This window comes from Crocodylus siamensis, chromosome 3 (assembly GCF_052110815.1).
Source record: "Crocodylus siamensis isolate JL-2025a chromosome 3, ASM5211081v1, whole genome shotgun sequence".
Classification (NCBI taxonomy): Eukaryota; Metazoa; Chordata; order Crocodylia; family Crocodylidae; genus Crocodylus; species Crocodylus siamensis.
The window spans coordinates 11,163,843-11,177,449 of record NC_143397.1 but is presented as its reverse complement, the minus strand read 5'-3'; the positions used below and the strand labels follow the sequence as shown (position 1 = coordinate 11,177,449).

Genomic DNA, 13,607 nt, shown 5'->3' with positions numbered 1-13,607 from the left:
TTATACTGTAGGATTTGTGGATGGAATATGTCAATATTGAACTTGTACAGCATGAGTTTCAGGAATCTCTAAACCTCTGGCTTCAAGTCAAACTCGAATCGCATGCAGCCTCCAGCACTTCATCAGCACAGATAGATTTCACTAACCCTTCATCAGGTAAGAGAAACAGAACGTGGTAAAAGTTATTGAAGAAAGAATTATTATATGGTGAGAGCTGTCATTTGCTTGCTTTGTGAATGTAGTGCAGTCGGTTATATAAAAAAAAGGCTTAACATCCTATGTTTTGTTTTACTTTGAATTGCAATAGGATATTTTCATGGGTCTTCAGACACCTGAATAAGCGCCCTGATTTTTCAAATGTTCCTGAGTGACTTCAGTGAAATCTTTTTTTCCCCATATTCAGTATTTCTGAATATTTGGCCACATTTAGTCCACTTGATTTTAAATTTAGGGGCCTCTCTTGTATGACCATGTGGCAATATTTTTAAAGACCAATATTGTCTAAGAAATATAAGAAGTAACGGTTTCAAAGAAGACTGACTTGCATATTCACAAATAATTTGAATGCTTCACCCAGCATGTCTCACTTTTTATAGGGCCACCGTGCTGGCTGTGTTGCTGTGTGCTATTTTATTCCCCTGTCATTTTATCCTAAAAACATGCATTTCTTTGTTTCTTTAAGTATAAACATTAATCATTATACTGTTACAATTATACTGTTTCCAAAAGTATAAACATCAAAACATTATGGGCAGGGCTTCTAGCAGAGAAGTAGTAAAGTGGCTGAGATGTGCTTAAACTTTATGGTCTGAAATACTTGTTTCAGGTATCCAACATAGGCTGAACTTTTTGGAACATATCCCTGAAAAGAGTTCAAGTGTTCAAGGCTAAGGCTAATGATTAGTTCTATTTACTCATGTTTAAAAATATGGGTGGCCTTTTCTTCACGAAGTCCTAATGGCTGCCCTCGCTTTGCGACAGAGGCTTGATGTTTTGGGAATAGGGTGGCCTTTCTGGCAAGGATGGGTCTTTTGTTCATCCAGTGAAAATCAGGCCAGATATGGTCATGCTTTCCTTTTATAAAAGCACTTCACATGTGCCTATTACATAGACCATAGGAAAGGACTTACTAGGACATGGAGGAGAGGCTGGAATTGGAGTATGTGTTAGAAGGAAGTTGGGACTAGAAATTGAGTTATTCACAAGACTGGGACTCACCTGGAATTGGTAGGAGAGAAGGGGAGCCAGGGTGTGCTGGGGAAAGAGATGGGACTGGGGCAGGGATAGGGGCTCTGACGAAAGCTGAGGAAGACAAGAATTTGAGATTGGATAAGAAGCCTGGGATTGTGAGGCTATGGGATGGGTAATGCAGGTGGGTCTTGGGGCAAGGTTGGAAGCAGGCTGAAAAAGGAGCTTGGCAGGTTGATGAGTGTGTAACCTAGGAACAGTGACTCGAGGAGACAGAGCTTGGGTGAAAAGCATAAGGAGACTGGGACTCAATGAAGAGAAGGAGCAGGGGAGACGTTAATAATTTAGTCAGGACAGGGTATGGATAGTGCAGTAAAAAGGGATTGGGGCCATTTGTTGAACAGTGGGGAACATTTACTGCTGCACAGAGCTGCTTATTAATTAAGCACCCTTCATCCTATAGACTGAATGAGGCTACATCCTGTGGGAAAATGTAGTTTGTTAGGTAATTTTAAAATGCATTCTCAAAAAGGACTGGGTTAATGTTGCACAGGCATCTCTAAACCTGAACTCTCAACATTTAACTTACCAGTCTTAATTTATATTTCTTTTATCACAGACTTTGTGCGTAATAAAATAGAATCCAAGAACATTGGAACTGCCACCTTGATCAGAAACGAGATTGATCTGTTTCTGGCACTGGGCAGGGCCATGTGTTTTGGAGGTTTGATTTTAGGCCAAAAAAAAGTTGACGCATGAAAATTGGTCGTGGAAAATGCCTCCAGGAAACGTAAATGACACTGTCTCAAGAAAATTGTAATATTTATTTGTTAGCAAAAGTGTGTTTCAAATAAAAAAATATTTCTACTGGAAGTTACCGGAGTAATATTTTAGTTAGGTTTTATCCTAAATGCTTCTTTCCCTTCTAGCCAAGGAGAGAATAATGAGTAATTTGAAGAAATATGATGCTCCTAGACCCCCTCTTCCTCTGCAGCCAGTGAAAGCTCCTGTGCCTGTTATTTCCTCCACCACTCTGGTAAACCAGAAGGAAGCAATGCAGCTTATGCGTATGGACCTTAATGTCTTGCAGCAACATGCCAAGTAAGATTTAGTTGTTTTTGCTTCTGCTTTGTGTCTTTAGCTGACTTCTACAATGGCCTGCTTGTCCAGATTAATTAGAAATCAGAAGCTGTTTCCCAGTTACTGGTCTACTGTGTTTTCCTTGTAGAGTATGTGAACATTGAATTAGAACAGTTTTAATGCTTAAAAAAACTTTTGTCTACTGTGGCTGTTTCTGGTAATAGCGTCTGTCAGGTGAATCTGTTTTTAAGGGCAAGTAACTTGTATATAGAAAAAGGAAGAAGAGACTGACTGCGACTGATCCTATTCCTGCTGGTGCCCCTAAAAAGCTCTAGTACAGAAGGTGGGAGTGTCCTCATGTTTGTTCTCTTCCTCCTTGTTGTTTGTTACTTAGTCTAAATAAGATACAGGCATGTTCTGAAAACAGATTCAAATAGAGGGACATGGATCACTCTTGGGTACTTAACAGGTGACATTGGATCAGGCCATTACAGGTTTTTAATGGCCCATTTGCTCCTTTAATAGGAAAATGTAGCTGAAGAATTTCAGGCGTTCCAAACAAAAGTAAAAAAGAATAATTAGAAGTAAACTGTTTTCCTCATTTTAGCCACCTAGCAGGAATGAAACTAGAGCAGTGATTCTCAACCAGGGTGCCATGGCACTGACCGGTGCTGCCAGATCCTTTTGAAGGGTGCTTCCAGGTGCGAGGTGATAAGAGAGGTGTGAGGAGATAAGCAGATAAGGAGTGGCTCCAGCTTGTCTCTATCAGGCCAATCCCTCACCCCAGTGCTTGGCCTCCCTGGAAGGAGAACAAGCACTGTAATGTATTAACTAGTTTTTGAAATTGGATGCCACTTGATTCACAAAAGTTTATGGAGGGGTGCCTCATTCAAAGAGGTTGAGAACCACTGCTGTAGATATTCAGGGTTGAAACTGGGAGGGTCTGAATCAAAATATTTGGGATAAAGAACGTAGCTACATTTTATCTCTTGCTGTTCGGTTTTTCAGCATTTCTCCCTAAGCTAGAAATTTTGATAATTTCTCTCGTATGTTTTGCAGAGCTGCAGCTCTCTGGGAGTCCCAGCACGCTGCTTTCTACAGTGAAATACTGGAGATGATTCCCAAGCTCTACATCAATAGAGAAGAGCAGATCACTCTCAAGCTTGAATGTCGGGGTGGTTCCAATAAGAGTTGCCAGGGGGCAGCTTTTGTAACAGTCCAGGTTAGAGATGGGATGCCACATCCTTGCTTCTGAGTCACAGCTGTCATTAGAGAAGTCCACACTGACTTAGTGTTTACCCAAGTTGGGAGTCTTATGTGTTTTACTGCTGCACAGCAGCACTACTTCCCAGCTGCTACACATCATTCCAGATGTCACTGCTTTTCAGCAGCTGAAGGATCGGTCCCTTTGTAAAGGTGGTGTTTAAGTTAGGGAAGTCACATTGAAAGACAGTGCACAAAGTGGTAAGATCATGCTTATCGATGAGAGTACCATATCAAGATGGGATGTTTATAGGTGACATCACTGATTGCTTAGTCTGCAGTTTATTTTTGTCTTTATTCACTAGTTCAGTGGTTCCTGGACTCTGAGAGATTGTGCACCACCAATTTAAAATGATACAGTCTTAAGGACCACCAGCAAATTTTTGTCATATAAAGTAATTATAATAAATCTGTTAGTGCCACTGGTGGTACCTGTACCACAGGATGGGAACTGCTGCACTAGGTTATACCTGTTAAAAATACCAGAGCAGTTAATGGTGAAGATGGATCTAGATGTTTTCCCCAACTAGATCTGAAGTTGGGGAAAACATCCCAACTCAGGACACTAGTAGTGGGGTCTACTTTTTTTTTGGCTTCAGGGGGGGAAGAGTTTTAGGAAAAACATCTTGCTCTTGTCCTGTTTTTCTCTGGTTTAGCAACTGGTTTTATCTCCCTTAGTTTGAAGGGAAGCATAAAAATGAAGCAATAAATCAGCAGCTTCATGCTTTGCGTAAGGAAGTGAAACAACTACAAGCAGAAGCCACAAAACCACCTTCTCTGAGTGTTGTGGAAGCAGCTGTCCATGTGGAAAACTTTATAACGTAAGATGCTTAGTTGCTGCTATATACATTAATGTTTTTTTCTTAATATGAAAATGATCAGGTAAAATCTGTTTACATGCTTTTATAATGCATGACAGTTCACCCTGACAGCAGGGTTTGAACTTTGGGGTCTCAGTATTAATAGCACATATCATTACCATATGAGCTAACAGAGAAACTCCATTGCTTACCATGAATAGTACGTTTTTATCCTGGAGCAGATATAGGAAGACACCAAATGTTACCCATTCATTTATTGTATACTGTACTAGAATAATCGCTAGGTTGTAACTGCAAAAGTAAATGGTAATGCTGTTTTTGTGCTGTGACATGCAGTGCTTATTTTGGCTCATGGCGAACTTTTACAGCTGCTAAATGGGCATTTTTAACGTTAGTGCTTATAGATGCTCCTACTAATGAAGACAGTGCTTTGACAGTAAGCGTTATGATTCAAAACAAATAAGGCATCTTTTCAAATGTTTTGACAATACTGAAAGCGGCTATGAAATCCAAAATTTCTGATGGAATAGTTCAGTTACTTTTAAAAAGCCTTGTTGCAGCAGATATTTTATTCACTGCAGCTGTATCCTGAAAAAAGCGTCTGTAAAAATAACATTACAAGGTTAGATTTTATATCAAATACACTTGCTTTGCAAAGAAAAAGATGCTCTTCCAAAATGTTACTCTGGCTTCCTCACCCCCTCTCCTCCCTCCCCTTGGGATCTTTTTTCCATTTCTTTATTGCTAAGAAACATGTGTAGCTAGAATAAATCTCTCAGATTGCATCTGTTGCAACATCATTGGCTTCAAATGTTGCTGTTCATGGCACTTGTGCAGTCTGCGAACTGTAGGTTTACCAAGGGAGCAACTGTTTGGAACTTAGCAAACGATTCTTGTGATGCTAAGGAGTTGACTTTAGCTCAGTCTCATAGTTGGGTTGACAAGATGATCTTTTTTGTTTAGAGGTGCTACTTGACATACTGAGGTCTCTTTTCAAAAAAAGAATAATCTTTAAAATTGTCCCTAAATGATAAAGGCCTTTCTGAATCCCTAAATAACAACTGGTTTTCTTCTAATCTGTGCACAGACTTCAGTTTTCCCTGAACTTTTCTACAGGGCATTGATCAATATCTACAAAGTGCAACCTATGCCTGGAATTCAGAAAGTAGGAATTAGTCTCTTCTTTGCAGTAGTAGAATTTGTGTGTGCGGAAACTCAACGCCACCCCCCGACTAAGCAGTTCTTTACCTCCTGCATTGAGATCCTAGGTCAAGTAAGTTTTAATAACTTCCTGATTTTGTATGCTTAATAATATTTGTTGTTTTCTTCCAATTTGTCTGTTCAGTAGATTGAAAGTCGATTATCTCCAAAAAGCCTGACCAAGGCATTGCTAAAGCTTCCATTTTATTATTCTCCCACCACGTTGTATAGTACCTCAGCGGGGTTTCGCATACCTGCTCTGTAATATCTGTTGTTCTAAGATGCCTATTACAGTTAGCTGGGCTCACCGTAATAAGTGAATTAGGCAGTTAAACTGTCTGGATCCACAGTTTGCTTATTAGTTCTTGGTAGCTGCAGTATTTAGAAGGGTATTTTAATGCTCCTCTGCTTTTTGTTCATTAATTGTTTCCTTGTTTGCATGAGCTGTACCAGGCATACATAGCTTTGCCACCTCTTGATTAAATTGCTGCATTATGCTTTAGATAGAAGATTACTCAGAGGCTACAGCTAGTGTAGAAAAGCAGTTTCCTACTACTTGGTAATGTTGGTTGTAGGGAACATATACCAGTACTCTGGAAAAAAGATCAAGTTACTGATCTATAAAATGTCACACAACTTGGATTCTAGGTACTGCTTTCCCCCATGCATCACTCCCACATGAAAAGAGTGGAAGAGAGATTCCTACCTGTCCCCGTACTGACATGTATAATACCAGCCGCCAGGGTTCTTGCGATGGGGATTTATTTTCCCAGCAGCCATTTGATTGCTAAGACCATGGTGTAAAGTTTGTCTGGTCATTTGGGCTAAGGGTGGCAGATCACGTTCAGATTTTGGGAGAATGAATCTTCATATAGCTGATATTGCTGGGTTCAGTTTATATTGTATCTTTAAAACTTTCATTTTAGAACTTTACTTGGGTAGAAGCCCAGATGAAATCTATCTGAATAGATTATCTGTTTTTGAGAGCATTCGAATCAAACTAAATTTCCCTGTTGCATACAGGGAAACCACCTTCTGGAGTTTTTTTTTTAATTCTGTATCTCTTTCAAGGTGTTTATCAGTGGGACCAAATCTGAATGCAGACTCCTTCTCCAAACAATCCTTCAGAATCGGAGGCTCTGTAATCTCCTCTCTCCTTACTTCACACCAGTTGCCTCTCCCAATGAGTTTGTGCACTTCTATGAGAAAGTTGTGGCATTTCTGAGTGAGGATAACAGTGATGTTGTCTTCATGTTGCTGACAAAGGTAAAACCTTGAACTTTTGTGCTATACTATTACAGATGGCCTGTTTTACTAAAGAATATGAATTCAGACTAATGGAAAAAGAACTACAAATCAAACTCTTTAAAAAGTCCTAAATTGCTCTCTGGGAACATATTTGCTAGTATAGCATAGTGCTTACTGTGTATAAATTGCAGAGGGACTGGAGATGAAAACAATGCAGAGGGCTTTATGGAGATGTTGTTTCCTGATGCTGGCAGCAGCAGTGACTGAATTTCCAGTACTGCCACCCCAGCATGCTTTATTGATTATCCTTGAGTCAAAGGATAGTTCGGTCTGTGAACCTCTGCAGAAAACTTAGAGGGCTGGCAGATAATGTTAGCTGTGACATAGTTTTGGAAACATAACTAAACTACCAGTTATATTTCTTGTAGACAGCCAAGTTACTTTGAGGTGATGATGGGGATTTTACTATTAACTTGGGTTGGATAGGAATCGAAGACCTAGGCTACAGGTAGAAGGGTTCCCAATCCCATTTTTCAAACTTGTCAAACCATACAGATGCCTGCAGTCTGAACCATTATGCTTATAAGGCTCCAGTTCATCAAGGTGTTTGCATGCAATTAAGCTTAAGGATGTAGATAACCCCACTGAAGTCTGTGAAGTTTCCATTACTTGAATGCTGGCTCTCTCCTGTTCTAGTTTGATCTTCCACAATGGCTAAACATCACTAAGCCGCCTTTGTCTGAACGCACCAGGCTTCTGGAGTCCATTCACTTGGCTCTCAATGCATGTGGTCTTGAGCCTGAAGAAGACATTTTGATGCCATTTAATATTTTCTGCAAGCACTGGACTTGCCTCATCCGGTATCAGTTTCCTGATCATTACAGTGATTTTCTAAGGCTGTTTCTACAAAGTAAGTATCAGAGTCAACCAACAGATCTTTTGGACTGATTTTTTTTTTTTTAAAATAATTGCTACTTTTGAACTGTACTAGACTGCCTTAAGATTTATTGCCCTAGTATTTGGGAAAAGGAGTGCAACACAATTAATTTTATTTGCAGTTGCACAATTAAACTGAAAATAAAATGCTGTTTCAAATTTTTCTCTAGATTACTGACTGCATATTATGTAGGTGCAATATTTTCTACAATAACCATTTAGCCTAGGTTAAAAAAAAAAAAAAGCTTCATATCAAGTTCTGTAGATAAGTGATGAGATACTTTCATCCTGTGCTGCTGTGCAAGGAGACAAAGCAGAGTTTTTTATCATTGGCAGACTTGGAATATCTTCTATTAATGAACAGTTTAATGTCAATTATAACATCCTTGTTTTTGACAAATCTTAGCTTGGTTTTGCATTTTAAAGCACTGAACTGGAACCCTTGAAACCCAGGTTTGATTCCCTGGTCTGCCATGGATTCTGCTTGACATCAGGCAGTTCCCTTGATCTGTCTGTACCTTTTATTCTTTTTTGTAACATAGGGGTGACAGTACTCCCTTTCTTTCAACCTTTGCCTTGTCTGTTGATTTAGAAACTCTAAGGCAGCACATTCTCTTACTAGGCTTGCACAGTGCCTAGCACAAGCCATGTTGAAGGCCTGTATTCATCCTACAAATAGAAGAGAGTAAAATAAACGTAAAAATACCTGTTTGGGAAATGGATACATTTTTGATAAGTGGTGCTTGTACAGTTTTAAAATTCAAATCATGCAGTCTTATTATTTTCTGTACTATCTAGAACACCTGTGGCTAATATAGGAAAGAGGAATTAAAGTGGGCAGTATGATTATAAAAGTGTGGGGCTTTTTTTGTTTAAATAAAAAACACAAGCCACTTTATCTTTGCCTAAAGGCTCTTCAGATCAGCTCCTGAGCCCCGAATGCTGGAAGGTGTCGCTTAAAACTTTGGGTTGCTGTTCCTCACAACAAGGAAGCTTCAAGAAGAGTGGCTCCACTGAAAGTGCAGTACTAAGAAACTCTGCAAATCTTCTCCTGTCCATAGAGCAGGTGGGAACCCATTTTGTGGCTGATCTGTAATATTTTTCAGTTGGAGCTAATATTCGCCATCAATCAGTAATATAGTACTGTGCAATTTTCTGTGATTGAATCATAGCGCTCTGCTTTTTACAGGTCATGGAGACGATAGAATGGCTTTCCAACTCTTTTAGCAAGCTACGATTAGCTTCGCTGGACTTCAGGACCTTTGGCCTGTTTTCGAAATGGAGTCCTTACGTGGCTGAAATGAATATATTCCTCGAGTACCTTGTGAAACGGCTCATTGACTCAGAAGTTGTCAATTTAGCGCGAGAGCCAGTGGGCAGCAGCCGAATTCTATCAGGTAATATACACAAACGCAAATACTTTTAAGAAAGAGCTTTCATTTGTACTCTTGAAGAAATATTCAGTCAGTCACAAATACAGTCAAGTCCTCACCTTATTAAGGTTTCCTCTCCATCTGTGAGCACTGGAAAAGTGTAGCTTTAGTCTTAAAAGCTTAGGAACACTGTCACACTGAATGCTGCTCCTGAGCCTTTGTTCACTGCAGCTGCAGTAAGTATACACAGGCACCGTAGCTTGCTTTAAACTTCTCCAGAATCTAGAAAGCGGAGGCAGTCCTACATTTGGCAAAAGTCTGATGAATTAAAGGGGTGAGAGAGAGAGGTAAGGAAACCAGTTTGTTCATGCAGTATTTTACACAAAGGCTGCACAACTTCTCTGCTCTCTTACTGTTAGGCGAAACAGTTAAAATAGTGAGTCTGTGCATGCTTCTTGGCACTATGTTTTACTCTTGGGTGTATTCATGTCATTCTCATTATTTGCAGACAGAATAAACAGTCTTATGCCATGAGCTGGGACGTTAGACCTACTTGGTTCTAGCCATAAGCAAATCTCTTGCCTCTTCTGCGTCAGTTTAGTGTGTTACCAACTCTCATGATTTTTGGCATTGTTCTTAAAGTCTGTGCTTTGGGAATGTGAAAAATGTGGCTCTTTATAAAGCTTGTTCATGTATAAAGAAAGAGCTATGTTTTTCACATTCCCGAAGTGCAGACTTTAAGGACAATGCCAAAAATCATGAGAGTTGGCAATACTGAGTTAACCTATCTGCAGAATGCAAATGATGCTTGCCAGACTCATACTGAGATAATGCTTAAATCAATTGAAAGATGCAAAGCACTCATTAATGTATTTCCAGTTTTCATGTTCCCATACAAAATTGACTTAGCTTTAGGAATAAGCTAAGGTCTTTTATCTGGGTTGGAAATTTGTAAATTTGGTGCTGCTGTTGTACTTGAGTGACACGCATGTTCTTTTCCTTAGCGCTGCAGTCCTTGTATGCAGTTATTGCTGAGCTCTTTAAACCATGGATACTGGTCTTGGATAAAGATGATGTGAGGTAAACATTAATTTAGTTCCATTTGTCAGAATTAAATGACTTGTTAAATTGCTGTAAACCAAGGGCTTATTTTGATTAGTGTAGCATAATTATCAAGTAGTAGTTTCATTTAAAATATAAACACCTCTTCCAAAATGCATCAGATCATTAGGACAATTACAGAAATAATCCGTGAACTCTAAATAAGGTTTTGGGTTTTTTGTTTTTTTGTTTTTTTTAAAGGAAATGCTCTTATTTAAGAAAAGCAGTTTCAGTTCTGTCCCTAATTCTAACTATTTTCTGTTTTGATTTGATTTTGAGAAAATCTGAAAAAACACTTAGGACATATCTACACATGATGCTATGTTGCTGTAGCAATGTGCTATGGCAGTGTAGTGTCCGTGGGTGTCTATACATGACCAGCAGCTATGTCACCATAGTGACATGCTCCCCTGTTATTGCGTACCACTACGCCGAAGTAGCTGCTAAAAATAACCACATGGCGCAGTATGGACTGTTACTATGGCGCAGTAACAACATTGCCATAGTGATATGTGTAGATGTGCCCTTATCAAAACTATGACTTTTTTTGCACAAGAAACAAATTCTTCTAGTTTTTAGTTTGCCATCACATTCAGTGCTAGACCAAGGGCTCTTTGGCAGTAATAATCCACTACCAGGGCAGTCCTTTTGATATTTGCAAGCTTGATTCAGATCTTGTTTAGGACCGGAGATAATGCTAAGGAAGTGTGATTGTTGGAAATCAGTACTAGAAATGGGTTGGAACCTGATTTTCAGATTTCTGCATTCAGCTTCCATAATACTGATCCTTTGTGTGCCATTTTTCAGTAAGCAACTTGACTCCTGGTTGAAAGTAAAAAAAAACAAAAACAAAACATTGGTCAGCATCAACTGCAATCTTCTACCTGCTGTTGGCTTTTGTTTTTCAAGTACAGCTGAGTTTTCACATAGTGAAGAACATCTTAGCTTAGTGTCTTGAGCTGTGAATGCATCTTTTATCTTCAATGGGGAAGTTTAATGTTGCTGGAATATACTGTAGCTTGGCACTTGTGAAAGGATTCTGGAGATGTTAGCCAACCAAAATGGTACTGTAGTCTCAAATATGGCTTCAACATATGTATCCATTCTAAGGAAGAAAATAAATGTAAACAGCTATTTGAATGAACTTGTATGCCTCTGAAATATATCCATCCAGCTATCACTGACACATGAAAAACCAAAAAGCAGTGCTTTATTGGAAGAGGAAGCACATTAGTTCAACCCAGCTTTGCAGCATCTGTAGATCAGGCACTTCAGCAGGGCTTTTGGCGCTTTTATCTAAAGCTGATTCAGTCGGCTATTAGATAAAAGCACCAAAAAGTCCTGCTGAAGCCCCTGGTCTATACAGACATTGGGCAAGCTGGGTCCAACTAACACAATGCCTCTTTGGTGCATGCGCTGTACTTGGTGCATGGGCACACTGAGCTTTAAGTGCTGTTTCTTTGGGTCCCTACCCCCCATGTTTGTAGCAGCCAGTATATGTTTAGATGGCTTGTGCAGAGAGATTGCTAAGTTGCATAAATATTTACTACCCCTGGTAACTCATAAATGGACTGACCTTGTTTAATTGCTTTTGTGCTTTTAAGTAATGAGCGCTGCTACCCTTGGTTGGAAAGTGACACTCCAGTAGCCTCCAGTATGGTACACTTGTTTACAGATTGCATTGGGATTTTACATCAGAGCTTTAAAGGTGGGTGATCTCGAGCTTCTGGTAAATTGTGGTGTTTCTACTGACTAGCACTTTGTTCTACCAGCTAAGACCATTTTAAAATGTTTTTGGGTACGTTTCTGGCTAAGCTTCTGGCTGCACTATGTTATATTCACTGCCCTCTAAACTCATTCATGAAATAAAAAAGGTTGGGTGGTATGGATAGGGAGAAAGTAGTAGATTTGGAGGTATTTGACAATGTCCTCATTAAAAGGCAAAGCAGAAAGGCTTTGCAAAAGACCTGGGTGTAAGAGGAGGAGAGAAGAGGGGAGAGAAATAAATATTTTCACTGGCTGTTTTTTGTTTCAATGACAGGTGTAGTTTGGGACCTCTTAGGTCTGGTCCTGAACCGCTGACAGATTAGTGGTATTTAGGCATTTCTGAATTTCCTCATGCGAGGGCAGGCTCTAGAGTTTTGGGTGTGGAGACCAGTTCTCTGAAATACTGTAGGGTGACCATATTTCATGAGTATCAGAATAGGACACCTGAAAAGTATGCATGTATGTTGGGGGGTGTTACCTAAGTGCTTCATTTCCCAGGGTCCTGTAACATCTCACAACTCAAGCTTGCCCCTGCTTTCAGGCATGCTTAGCTCTCTCTGATCTGTGGTCCCAGCTCCACGTGCCAAAACGGAAGTTGGGATGGGGGAAGCAGAGCATTGCGGGATGCCAGAGGACCAGCAACGTCATATTGCTACTCCTTGCTGGAGGGTTTTGAAAACAAGGCAGAATTGTTCATCTCAACAAATAGGCAGGCTGTCCTGGGACTGGTGTTTAAAACGGGACAGTCATGGCAAAAATGGGATGTATGGTCACCCTATAACTGATCTGAGAACTGGGAGGGTTTAGCATTAAGCTGGTTCTGGGCATTTGTCATAAAGGTGATATAGCAAAAAAAGTAAGAGGGTCCAGTTACTTCAGGGCTGGAAAGGAGAAAGGTTTGGGCAAGGTTCAGGTTTCTACATTACTCTCCCATCTTATGGGATCAGCGTGGTCAGCCTTTGGGGTTGGCAGATCCTAAGGGTATGTAGGGAGCCACTTGGTGTACACTTGTGAATGCAGCTCGCTCTGATCTATAACATACTGGCATTTACTAAGAATTGTTTGCTGTGGCTGTCAGACATTTCAGTTGTATTTGCCATAGAATAAGTGACAAAACAGGCTTGTTCTTTGTCTAAAAGTCTTAATGCAGGTAGTGCTGATAAGATGGTGTAGGGTTCTGTCTTGAAAACTCAGTTCCTCCATTTATCCACAGCACACAGTGTGGGAAACAGTAATGCAGATTTCTTGTTATTATCTTGCTAATATACCTTAAACCCTTAGTCTAAAGGGGGAATTTATTCCAGAGCTCAGTCATTTTTAAAGCATCTCTGAGACTACCTAGAGCCTTGCCACAGCCTTCTTAGGTGTTATATGTATGAGAATACATGAATGGCACTGTGGCCATCGGTTTATTTGAGTGGTTATCACACACTTGCAGCATAAGGATGGCTTAGTGAGATTCAAACTGGCATCATAGAAATGAAAAAAAAACATTGCAGTGTTTTTTATGAGGTTTCAAATTCCTTAACTACGAAGGAGCCACAGAACCAGACGGGGTCTATCGAAAGTGTTTTCGAACTTTCCATGACATATTCTAATGGTCCAATAAACTTTTTTTTAAAGAGGAGCA

At 39.9% G+C, this 13,607-nt stretch overlaps 1 protein-coding gene across 2 annotated transcripts in view; it reads left to right on the top strand.

Moving 5' to 3' along the window:
- EPG5 (ectopic P-granules 5 autophagy tethering factor) overlaps positions 1 to 13,607 on the top strand; it is a 68,777-nt gene that overhangs the window by 36,061 nt on the left and 19,109 nt on the right. For both annotated transcript variants that reach the window (XM_090037730.1, XM_090037731.1), the window contains exons 25-35: positions 12 to 156; positions 2,118 to 2,289; positions 3,328 to 3,490; positions 4,210 to 4,352; positions 5,469 to 5,625; positions 6,624 to 6,818; positions 7,497 to 7,710; positions 8,648 to 8,802; positions 8,926 to 9,133; positions 10,114 to 10,189; positions 11,815 to 11,918. In XM_090037730.1, coding sequence (XP_089893856.1) covers positions 12 to 156; positions 2,118 to 2,289; positions 3,328 to 3,490; positions 4,210 to 4,352; positions 5,469 to 5,625; positions 6,624 to 6,818; positions 7,497 to 7,710; positions 8,648 to 8,802; positions 8,926 to 9,133; positions 10,114 to 10,189; positions 11,815 to 11,918 — 1,732 coding nt within the window. The remainder of the gene's footprint in view (positions 1 to 11; positions 157 to 2,117; positions 2,290 to 3,327; positions 3,491 to 4,209; positions 4,353 to 5,468; positions 5,626 to 6,623; positions 6,819 to 7,496; positions 7,711 to 8,647; positions 8,803 to 8,925; positions 9,134 to 10,113; positions 10,190 to 11,814; positions 11,919 to 13,607) is intronic.